At 43.2% G+C, this 12,090-nt stretch overlaps 1 protein-coding gene across 1 annotated transcript in view; it reads left to right on the top strand.

Moving 5' to 3' along the window:
* The window catches only part of sdc3 (syndecan 3), a 47,809-nt gene that overhangs the window by 31,591 nt on the left and 4,128 nt on the right, over nt 1-12,090 (top strand). Inside the window, exons 2-4 of the mRNA XM_037693539.1 lie at nt 3,474-3,567; nt 7,525-8,306; nt 10,070-10,253. Coding sequence (XP_037549467.1) covers nt 3,474-3,567; nt 7,525-8,306; nt 10,070-10,253 — 1,060 coding nt within the window. The remainder of the gene's footprint in view (nt 1-3,473; nt 3,568-7,524; nt 8,307-10,069; nt 10,254-12,090) is intronic.

Here is a 12,090-nt window from a genome sequence, read left to right as displayed (position 1 = left end):
TTAGCTACTTTAAAATACAGTAGTCCCTCGTTTATTGAGGGGGATCCATACAGTGTGTATACTTACTATAATAAACTGCTACTTACTACTTGTACTACTTTCCCTACTTTGTGGTTTTTCACTTATCGCAGGGCTTCAGGGTACGGATCCCCCTCAATAAACGAGGGACTACTGTATTTTAAAGTAGCTAAATTGAGGTGTATTTGTAAGTAAATCTATTCAAAAAGAAGATAAGGGGTTCTGTGGAAAGGATATGAGTAATTAAGGTCTTACTTATTGTGGATAGTTCTTTGATTGACCTCAGTTTTGGAGAACTGACTAGATTGATGAGCTAACGGCTAGTCTGAGCCAAGACCAACGTGGATCATTGTCATTTTTAGATCTACAACAGGTAAGATACTTTGTTCACAACTTTTCCACAGAACTTGACTTAAAAAGGTGGAAAAATAGAAGATGAGATATTCATTTTTTTATAGTTTAATTAATGTGAAAATAATAAATAGCTGCTTTGACTCATCTTTTTTGTCCTGGGGTTTGACATTTCTCTTTGCGCTGTCTCACACGGTGTGACAAAGTGCACGGCAGGATCAGTTGACCCCACGAGACGAGAAAAGCCTCGGAGCGCTGAAGGGAGTGTTAAATATCGCAGCGATCTGGGATTGAGGTCATGAGAAAAACAGAGGGATGAATGAGGAGAGGAGGAGGGATCGGGCTGAAAAGCCGAGGTCATTCACTTCAGAGATTGAACACCGCCCCTCCTAAAAGCGAGCCACCATTACCCCCTGACCGACCCCCGCAGAGCTCGGCAGGCGGATGTTTTCCCCTCGCAGGCCTGCAGCGAATGCACCAGGATTAAGGTGGAGCGGTGAAGATGGGAGAGGATACAGGGAAATGATCTGTGAGAGACGGTTATGGGCAGACTGACCCCCTCCTCATCAATCAGAGTTATTTATGAAGTAAAGACATTATGTGGCTTCTCAAATATAAGGTTTAGCCCATTAAAAAATCACTGAGTTGTGTCAAACTGCGTCAGCGGTCTCCAGGAAACTAAATTCCTCTCTCCCTCTGTGATTCTGCGTACAGTCATCTCCATCTCATCAACTTTTCGGTGGATTGCCATGAATTTTTGGTGCAGGCACTCCTACTCCCACCAGGATTCACCATCAGCATCATGTTAATTACCTAACATTTCATCTCCCCCTCATCAGAGCACAATTATAGCTGCTCAAACACTTTGATGAGTCCTGAACAAACGCAGCTCAGTTGGTGGCACCTCGGCGCTGTGAGGACAGTCGAGGACCCTCCTCTTGTTGAATTAGCTGCTTGATTAACTGATTGATTAACTATTTAGGGAGGAAATAAGCCCGACATGTTCCAGCCTCTTGGATTTGCTTGTCCCTGTTTTTAATGGATATTTGTAGCAGAAACAACTGCTGCGTTTTTATTAGATTTTAATTTAGCTCCATACTGTTTCAGACAAGAGTTTCATGTTTTATTAAGGCGTGACATAAGGTGGATCTGGTCACCAATGGCCAACGCGAGAGCTTTGTCTGCATCCTCGGCACAAAGCTGAGCTCCCTCCCAGTGCAGGTTGGTGAAGCTTCTCAGTCGTCCAGGACTTGGTAAAATCAAAAAAGTTCGAGACAAAAACAACTGGACTTTTATTTTGTAGCTGAAAACGTTTCGCTTCTCATCCGAGGGGCTTTCTCAGCTCAAAGAAAGACAGTGTGGAGTTTTGTTATAGAGCTGAGGTGTTCTGTATGCAGATTGCACCGACACCCTCACAATAGGAGTTCATTAGGGTCATTGTTAGTCTGAGTCACAGCCACTGTGGTTACATGAATGAAAATCCTGATAAGAGTGGAAATGACTGAGTATCAGGCCTAATGCTCCATTATAGGTTCTTGAAAGTTGAAATCTGAGACCTTCTCTGTTTAAAGTTGTTTTTTCTCTTTTTACATAGATGGTTTCTTTCATCCCGCTCTCAAACCGTCCGTCTTCTCGGTCCAAAATGTGAACATTTTGGTCCTCAAGAGAGTGTCCTTTATCCTTGAGGTGCAGGTTGTGTTTGCTCCTGTTTGTGGTGTGCATGGACATTGTCTCAAGTTGTAGTCAAATAGAGGAGGGTGGCTTGGTTTGGGACTTGTCTCTGCTTTTTGCAAATGATGTGGCTCTGTTGGCATCTGAGGTCTGAGGCCACGGTTCTCAACCAGAAAACGAGGGACTGCTCCCTCCAGGGCAAGTCTCTGCTTGAAGCGGAAGTGTTTAAGTAGCCTTGATCAGGAGCGATGATAGGATGGAGCAGGAAGTGGATTTCAGGGCCTTTTCTGCAGTAATGAGGGTGTTGCATTGGTCTGTTGTGATGATGAAGCCTAGCTGAAAGGCAAAAATCTCAAATTGCTGGTCCGTCTCTGTTCCAACCCCCACCTTTGGTCATGAGGTATGGATCATGACCAACAGACCTCAAATATAAGCAGCTGAAATGAGCTTCCTTCATGAGCTCCATCAGCTGCTGCTCCTCTGCTTTAAAAGGCTGAGGTGGTTTGAACACCTGATACCTCCTGGTCGCTTCCTTTCACTGGTTTCCAGGCACATTCCACTGTGAACCTGACTCCAGGGCAGACCCAGAACTCCTGTAGGGGTCTGGCCTGGGAACACCTTGGGACCCCCCAGGAGTGGCTGGAGTGGGAAGTCTGGGTTTCTCTTCTAAAACCTGTTGCTTCAATATCCTGACTGATGAGCAGCAGAAAATGGCTTTTTATTAAATAATTTTGGTAACTGCTGCTGTTTGCTTTTACAAACACTTGAAGTAATTTATGTAAATAACCATGTAATGCAAAAACATGTATTTATATTTAAACCTTATATCAAAAAATCTGTAATGCACAATAACTGCCTAGGTATTACCAAAATCTGCTGCTTTATGAACTCTGGTTCTTTTAAAACTTAATCTTTTTGGGCCAAGAAAACCTCCATCAAATCAAAGTTAAGTGAGGAAAAATAAAATGTTTTGTGACTTTAAAGTCTACATACAAAAAGAAAAAAAAACAAAAATATAAAAAATTAATACTTCTCTTTAGTCTCAGACGGAGGGAGGAAAAACCCTCTCAAGTTCACAAGTTAATTGCCGTGCCGTCCTTGGGTGCTTTGCAGTCTGAGCATCACTTCCATTCGACTCACAGAGACCAGCTAACCCCGTCTCTCTCCCCCTCAAAGCTTTGATGTTTCTCTGCCAGAATCCCAGCTTTAGATCAACTCATTAACTATGCTCCTCCAGAGAGTCACAGACTGACAGATGTTAGCCTGTCCAGCATAACGCAGCCTGCGCCTCCTCTCAGACAGCTGTGTGTGTGTGTGGATGTAATCTGCCGAAGTGGTTTCTCCTTTGAATAAAGTGATGAACAGCTCAGCCGTTCACGAGGAATAACTCTAATTTTTGTCATTTGCACCTCCTCCCACTGTCTCTCCAACAGGAACTGATGCGGTCCCCGTATATCGATGACGAAGGCTCGGCGAGGGATGACTTTTACGACGATGAGGACCTCTACTCAGGCTCCGGCTCTGGTGGTGAGTGTGTGTAGTTTTTGTATTGTGTGTGTGTGGGTGGTTACGCACTCACGCCCCGGCTCTTTCAAACCCGACAGCTGCTTGGTTTCAATCTGCTGACCCTAAAGCCTCCGCCCCGCCTCCCTCGGCTGCCTATCTTTTGAGGTGCGGCGGATACATTTGAGGCCACGCACATACAACCGCACACGCCGCATCAAGCTGCCGTTTGGCTCATCAGCCGAAAACACCTTAGACACCCTCGCAAACAGACACTAACCCTGGCTCGATTCCTTGAGATCTTCTTTTCTCTAATCAGATTACAGTCCACACAGATTAGACGATCGCACAAGCAGTTGTGTCCAACTATGCCAGCGCATGTCTTCCTCGGGAGTTTGCGTGTCTAGGAATTACCTACTTAACGTGAGTCACATCGGTGTAGCTCGGTCTGATTTTATGATCTGGCACTTAAAAGCTCGTCCACAGCTCGTTCTCATCAGGCTCGACCCGTTGCGGGCTGCACAAAATAAATTAGGATTCAGAGCAGGAGAGCGCAGCAGAGGCACCCCCCGTGGTTAAAACAGCAGCCGGGCAAATTGCTCCATCTGAAACCGTGATGTCGAATCGAACGTTTCCAAAGAATAGCTTCAAATTTTTAACAGACTTGTGTTTAACGTGCAGCACCGCTGCTTCGGCAGAGGCATTTTGCGGCGTCTGTTGCGTTAAACATAAGCCGCGTCGCAGGAGTCCATATTCCCATAGCCTCGCCTGCTCTTCATGTCTTTGTATCTGCAAATTCAATTTGCTTCTCTTTCAGCCCAAGTAGCTTCTCAGCTGTAGCAGAATGAAAGGCGGGGTAACGTTATTATGACACTCAGAGAGTTCATCTCCTCCTTTCTCTTGAAATGGACTTCATGCATAAACAGTCATGCACCACAAGTAGTAAAGACCCTGAGACCAAAAGTCACCACACAAACAACTAAGAATGAGCAACCAGCTTCCTGTAGTTATTTGTAAAAGATTTACTCTGACAACTTAACTCAAAATTTACTATGTCTGCTTCAATTTACAGTTTGTACACTCCTTGTTGTAAGACAGCCAAAAAATATAGATTACATTTCAGTTTTTGCTGTGATTTCTATGCTAAGTCATCGTTTAGGTCTAAGTAATGTGACAAGACAAATTCAGCCATGGATCTACTGTAATGACATCCATCCATTATCTTTTACCGCTTCTTCCATTTTGGGTCACAGGGGTCGCCGGTGCCCATGTCCAGTAATCACTGTGCGAAAGGCGGGGTACACCCTGGACAGGTCTCCAGTCCATCACAGGGACACACAGAGACAAACAAACATTCACTCTCTCACTCACCTAGGGACAATTTAGAGTTACCAATCAGACTAACGTGCATGTTTTTGGTCTGTGGGAGGAAACCGGAGTATTTGGAGAAAACCCACGCATGCACGGAGAGAACAAGCAAACTCCATGCAGAAAGGCCCCCGGACCAGGATTTGAACCAGGGACCTGCTCGCTGAGAGGCAGCAGCTCTACCAGTTGCGCCACGACGCTGCCGTACTGTAATGACAATCATCATATTTTTCAGACTATAAGTCGCTCCGGAGTATAAGTCACATTTATTTAGAAGTGTATTTCACAAAGTGCAAGAACAGACATTTACCCTGAAATAACAACACACAGAACTGGGAACACAACAGAACACAACACTGGGATCCTGAACAGGCTTAATTAACTCAACAAGTCTGACAAGCAAGTTACCGGTAAATTCACCGGTCTCGTTCCACAACACTTTTGGGGGCATTTTACTTGTGTTAAGTTTTTCTCTGTTGTCTCTAGTGAATGTTTGGGGGGAGGTTGTGTTAGACCAATGCTTCTCAATTATTTTCTGTTACACTCCCCCAGGAAGACTAAACATTTCTCCCCCCCCAACTCCCCACCGCAACTGTAAATAGTATCATTTGTCTATAAAATTGTTATAAATACATTTGCATAACATTGTGTCCTTATTACCATTAAATAATAAAATAATAATATAGATCAACTTACAACAAAGAATAACGTTGTTAACATTGTGTTTTATTCAGACAGAAACAACTGAAAGTGCATCAATTTGCCTGAAAAAAAACAACTTAAATCCTTATTTAAACTGTAAACATTTTGGACCATTTGATACTGAAAAATAAAATATAATCAATAAATAATAATAAATTCAAATTGATCAGCAACATTTTAACTCAGGAGTGTTATATAAAACACTTTGACCTAAAAAACAATAATGAATAAAACAATTTGTGCTAATTATTATTTTTTAATCAAAAATGAGGAAGTCAGGATCAATGAGCACATGCATCGATAAAACGAAAAAATGTTGTAAACGCGAAAGAGGGGGCAGATGTCGCTCTCGCTTTGAGTTTACTCTTTGTTGCATGCGTGCTGTGAGCGACGTCCAGAGCGCATGGACATAAAACACATGCAACGGAGGTGTCGGAGTTTATTTATCGTCTCAGCTGCAGAGGAAAGCGACATGGTTCAAGCATGGCTCCCAAAACAACAAGACAGTTATTTGTTCATAACTTTATTATTAGTAAGTCTGAGAGATATGAGCAAACAGCTGCTGGAATGCATGCAACAAAATGAGAATGGTGGAAAAAAAAAAGTACTTCATGTGACTAAAAAAGCATGTTCCCCGGTGCCACATGCACCCCCACCTGACATTGCCGGCGCCCCACTATTTGAGAAGGACTGCGTTAGAGGAACAACATATAGTTGTTAAAAGCCTAGAAGGCCCTCTCGCAGCTGCAAATGGTAAAGTTTACTCTTTGGTTCATGCCAGTATGAATGAACATTTAACGCGTCAGTCAAAAATTGCATCATGAATAGGAAAAAAAAAACTTATATAAGTTGCAGGACTGGCCAAACTATGAAAAAAAAGTGCGACTTATAGTCCGGAAAATACGGTAAATGAGCAACCACAGAATGTTTTGGGGTAAAATGGTTTAAATTACTAAAGGGAGACTCTTAGATCTATTTGCCAGCAACGAGGAGAGATAACGAATGGTTTGTTGAGGATCGTGCTTCTTAAATGATTATAATTTTAGTGAAAACACTCCTGTTGAGTTCTCCAGACTGATTCAAAGTTCTGATCACGAACATACAGAATATTCTTTAAGTGGTTTTATTAATAACTGCTTGGCTGTGATGTGTTTTACAAAGGGAGAAAAAAAAATTGCTTATATCAATTTATCCAATAAAGCTGAAAATGTTAAGTAAAGTTTATTTTTGGAGCATCTTTATCAGATAAAAATATTAAATTGTAAGAAATGTAAGAAAACTTTAATAAGATTATTATTTTACAGATCAGCTAATGTAATAGTCTCGTTTAACCCATTAATCTGAACATTTGTCTTTGTCTGTTAAACATTCTCCAAACAGGATTTTCTCGAGCTTAGACCCCCATTCCTTCCCCCTGACCAGACAAATTTACGAAGCCAACATTTTTTAGGTTTATCCACTCAGATCAGTCACGATGACCATCTGTTTTTGCCACGGAAAAAAAAAAACTTGGCTTTGTGTAAACTGAAGGACAAAATGAAGGAAAGCCTTTTAAAATATTGCCATTATCTCAGCGTTTACTTTTTGTTTTGGTCAGTTCTTCGCTGTAACCATTTAAATTACTGCAAAAAAATCTGAAAACAACAACTTTAGAGGTCGTGGTGCTCAGGAGAGATTTTTCGATTTCATTAAATATGGCCTTTGTAACTTTGCAGACTTTTTAGGCACAAAACCACAGGATTTCGTTTTGCCTTCCTGTGTTTTTAAAGCACGGCTTCTAAAAAGTACCTGAAACAGTTTCCATTCCTCACCTGCATCACCTTGTAATTTATGTTAATTTCATGACTGACTGTAATGTTGTTTTTTAATATCTAACTGACTGGTTGATCATTTCCCTCTCACTTCTTCCAGTTCCTGACATTGGTATTAGGCCGACGTCGGTGGGCGTGTCTTTCACCACAGAAGAGACCTTCCTCCTTTCGACCACGCAGGCAACAAGCCCCGCCCCTTCCGCCCCACCTGCAGCCGAGCCCAGCCCGAGCCCTGAGGACGCCACCATCACCCTGCTGCCCACCGAGGCCGACGGAGAGAGCGGCGCCTTCTTCGAGAAGGAGTTGGAACAGAGGCAACGGGAGCTGGAGGAGGAGATAAAGAGACAGAGGGAAATGGAGGAACAGAGGAAGAGGGAGCGGGAGAGGGTCCGAGAGCTGGAGCGAGAGCAGGAGAGGGAACGAGAAGAGAAGCAGAAGAAGGAGCAAGAGAGAGAACGGGAGAAAGAGCTGAAGAGGCGGCAAGAGCTGGAGCGGCTCTGGGCTGCTCAGACCACCTCTGCCCCGCGGTCGCCTGCCGTCTTCCCTGTGGTGACCACCAACCCGGCTACCAGTACAGCGGAGAGTACAGGACTCGCTGCTGGTTCAGACGACCTGAGTCCCACAGAGGAAGAGGAGGACGTGTACCTGTCACCTGACTCCACCATGTTTTACCCTGAATTTGATGTGGAGACCACCACAGAAGAAGACACGCCCACCACAGCAGAGACCACACCCGAACCCACAACAGCCGCACCCACCACCACAGCAGCCAGCAGGATCAAAACCAGGGTCCCCTTTAGGCCCAGGGTTACCATGACGACAGGCACTCGGGCGGTGCCGACGACGAGAACGACACGCCCACAGGCGCCCTCAACGACGCAGGTGGGACTCCAAACCATTCATGTCGGCGTAGAGCGCCGTTTTATTTACCACTGGTGTGGAAAGTTGACCAGTTTAACAAGTTATTTCGGAGTGGTTCAAAAGCAGGAGGAAAGGCGCAGAGAATGATCATGGAACCACAAAAAATAAAAATAAAGTTAGTTAATTAGATGTTTTTTCTTCAGCGTTGTGTTTTCAACCGAGTCAACTCAAAGACTCCAAGTTTATTCACCTCCATTCACAGATCAAACAAAATAACAATCCACGCTGAGTTCACGTGTGTATTCCACTGCAGAAGGTGGATCTTCAGGGCATCTCTACAGACACGTGAAGCCGTCCCCGTATATTTTTTCAGACACTGATCAGTAAATCCTCGACAGCGTCCAGCTCTCTAGGTCAATGGGGAACAGTGTCAGGAATAAAATGAAAACTAGATCTCAAAGGCAACAAAAATGTCTACTTTATTTAAATGGTACAAGCTTTTTTAAATTAAATTAACACTTGGACTTGGAACAGGTGTGATTGTATCCGCCATTTGGCTTAAAGAGCCTCATGTTCTGTACCAAACTTTAAAAGATCTATTTTTTTATGGGTTTTATCAACTTAAATTGTTTGTCATCATAAATCTAATCAAGCACATTTGTTACTTAAACCCTTAATTAAAAAGTTTATTTTATTTGAGAAGCTCGACGATCAACCTAAGGCACAGAATCCTTCCTAAATGTACAATCGCTGATTAATTTTGCCAATTAGCGTCAGTTAGATGCCACTTTTTGCGTTTCTGCTCATTGATAGTATCAATCATTTAAAAAAATAACTCAACAGGAAGGAAATGGACTGAAAACAGACAAATGTCTTTATTTATTTTTACAATCAACTGAAGAACAATAGTCGACATTCTTATACTTCCCTGTATAAGGCAATTTACCTATATTAATTCAAAACAAGAAGGTCTCTTATTAAATTATCAACAAATAACAGATATATTAGTGTGTTTTGACAACCAGAGAACTTCTACATTGTTCTGAACCTTTTTCTACCGCGTGTAACGAACCAGGTATAGTTAGTGTTTCCACACATTTGCTGCTTTCAGGAATCCCTACAGAAGCACCATGTTCGTGTGGGACTGAGGAAACAAAGTTCAGCGCTCACGATTATGGTGATAAATGAACGTGAGGCTCATTTACGAGTGTCCAAGATGAATGATGTGTATCAGGTTTTCGGTGCAGCCAGTATCTGTTCATGCGATCACTTCAGTGGGTTTGACGATGATGAGGAGGATAATGGCAACCTTTAAATCTTGTCCTTACCGATCTGTCGTAGTGGATCTCTCCCTAAATAAGACACGAACAGTCAACATTGGAGAACAAGTCATTAAGTGAAAGCAGCTTTTATTAATTCTGCACCACCTTAGATGATTCTGAGCAACTTTTTCCTCCTGGTTGTCATTTTGATGCTGACGGTTTGTTTATTTGCCGACCCCGGTTGTTCCTCTGGTTGGCGCCTTCCTGTTTATTTGCATCTGTGCTCCATTCGAGCGCGATGCGTTTCAACTTGACTGTTTTCCCACATTGTAATCAAGCTGCCAGATTTTATGAAGTGTGTATATTTGTGTGACGTTAAGCCACTTCTCCACCGGTCTCAACGTACAGAGGCTCATTGTTCGAAAGCCAAACGTATGCCGTGGAAAAACTCTGGCGCGCGCAGCTCTGCGGAACGAATTCAACTGCGCCACTCAAGTCTCACTTTTCCTTCTCCCCTTCCAGGAAGCTGCCAACGAAGTGGGTCCTGTGGGACCGAGCGGAGATTTCGAGATCCCTGAAGATCGGCGCAACGGCCTGGGCGTGGTGCCGATGGACCCCGATTTGATCGGCAACACGGTGGACGGAGGCAGCTCTGCCGCCCAGCTGCCGCAGAAAAACATCCTGGAGAGAAAAGAGGTCTTGATAGGTGAGGGAAAGTTTGTGTCTGGCTTTTGTTTCTGAACTCACCTTCCTGTCATTCTGAACCACTCGGCTTTAGACCGAACAGAACTTTGCCCCCTTGTTGCCTCCTGTTTTCGTTTCCTCAGGGGGTCTTACCCTTCGTTCATAGTCCTGGTTGATTACCGAGCTGCTTAGCCCCGTCCGACCCGTTGAGAACAACCAATCTCCCCAACTCCAGCTTTCCCCCTCCTCTTTTTCTCACCCTTCTCCCTTTCGGGCAAATCCAATTTCTTTTCAAGTGCGCCCTTCTTCTCAGCCCAAAGAGTTGTTGTGGGGGGAGCAGAACTGACGGGCTCTCTGTCTTTCCTTCAGCTGTTCTGATTGGTGGACTGCTGGCCGTGGTTTTTGCTGATTTCCTCGTCATCGGTAAAAAGCAGGAGGCAACAGATTGTAGTCTAGACTGTGTGTTAGAGCCAAACGTGTCGAGTAGTGCTGAGCACTCGTAGTTTATAGCTCCTTTCTCACACCGCCCATTCAGAGCAGGACTGATGAGCCTTTGTCCCACGTCTCTGTCCTGGTTTAAGTTATGGGCTAGAAGTTGATGGGCCTCTTTTTTGTGCCTGTTTAGTGCAGCATTTGTGTGAAAAGGGTCTCCTGCGGTCTAAATTTTTGTTTAGGTGCATTTTTTTTAAAATCTGCGACTCCCATTTGGCTTTTCTTTTACCCACTGATTTCTTTGCCATATTATTATTTTGTGGTCAAGTCATTAGAGTCGAGTGCTGTGCTGTGGCTTTGAGCGGTTTTAATGAGCCGTTATGAGAAAAGGTTTGGACACTAAAATATAAAGAGAAACAGAATATACATAACAATTTTTTAGGTTTTTAGAAACCGAATGGGTAAAAAAAAAAAAAAAGTAAAATCACAAAGAATCCGAGTTTATTTGACACAATATTTAATGTAGGAAGCATTAAAACTTTTAGAGAGTCAGAAAAATTGCACCAAAGTCGAGGCTAAAATCCAGAACTTATGAAACGCACGTAGAAGAGCGCTACAGAAGTTCATTTTAGATTCCCTGAGACAAAGTGGGTAAATGCTACATGTTCTGACAATTAAAACATTTAGTTTGTTGGCGGTCAAAGTTTGGAGTTAGATTCTCACACTTCAAGTAATTCTTATCCTGGACCTTTATTTATACATCATATATTTCTCAGTGAACACATCACTTAACTTAGCAATAAAATATTACACACACACACACTCTGAGCAGATGAGGATCATGAAGCCTAAATCAGACAAGAATACATAATATCAAACTTTATGTAAGTTACAATCATTGTGGGAGTGGTGAAGCATAGGTTAGAGAAGGTGGGCCTGTGAACGGAAGATCACTGGTTTAACTCCCGGTACCGACAACATCAAAATGTGGGTGGGATTAGTGAAGCACTCACACCTGTCTCCACCCTCATTTGCCCCACACTGGGCCCTTAACATCCACCATCTGCTCCCCGAATGCCCTAGGTAGCAGCTCTCTGCTCCACACAGAGGACTGTGGTAGCTCAGTGGTCTGTGGTTGTGACAGGGAAGGACGTTCGGTGTAAAAATAATTGACAAGTCTTCACGCGACTTAGTTCATTGTGGCGACCCCTGAAGAAGGGAGCAGCTGAAAGAAGAAGGGGGAAAGAAAAAGAAAAAAATATGTTACAATCATGTAACCGCCTGCGTCTATTCATTTGGCTGTTTGTTAGCAAAATATTTTATGGACCATTGAACAGATTTTAATGAAGCTCTCAAAGTACGACGGAGCTTTAAAAATATATAATAACTATATATATATATATATATATATATATATATATATATAT

This window comes from Nematolebias whitei, chromosome 19, assembly GCF_014905685.2.
Source record: "Nematolebias whitei isolate Nwh7 chromosome 19, NemWhi1, whole genome shotgun sequence".
Classification (NCBI taxonomy): domain Eukaryota; kingdom Metazoa; phylum Chordata; class Actinopteri; order Cyprinodontiformes; family Rivulidae; genus Nematolebias; species Nematolebias whitei.
The sequence above is the reverse complement of the archived record's forward strand: the minus strand, read 5'-3'. Positions and strand labels throughout refer to the sequence as shown.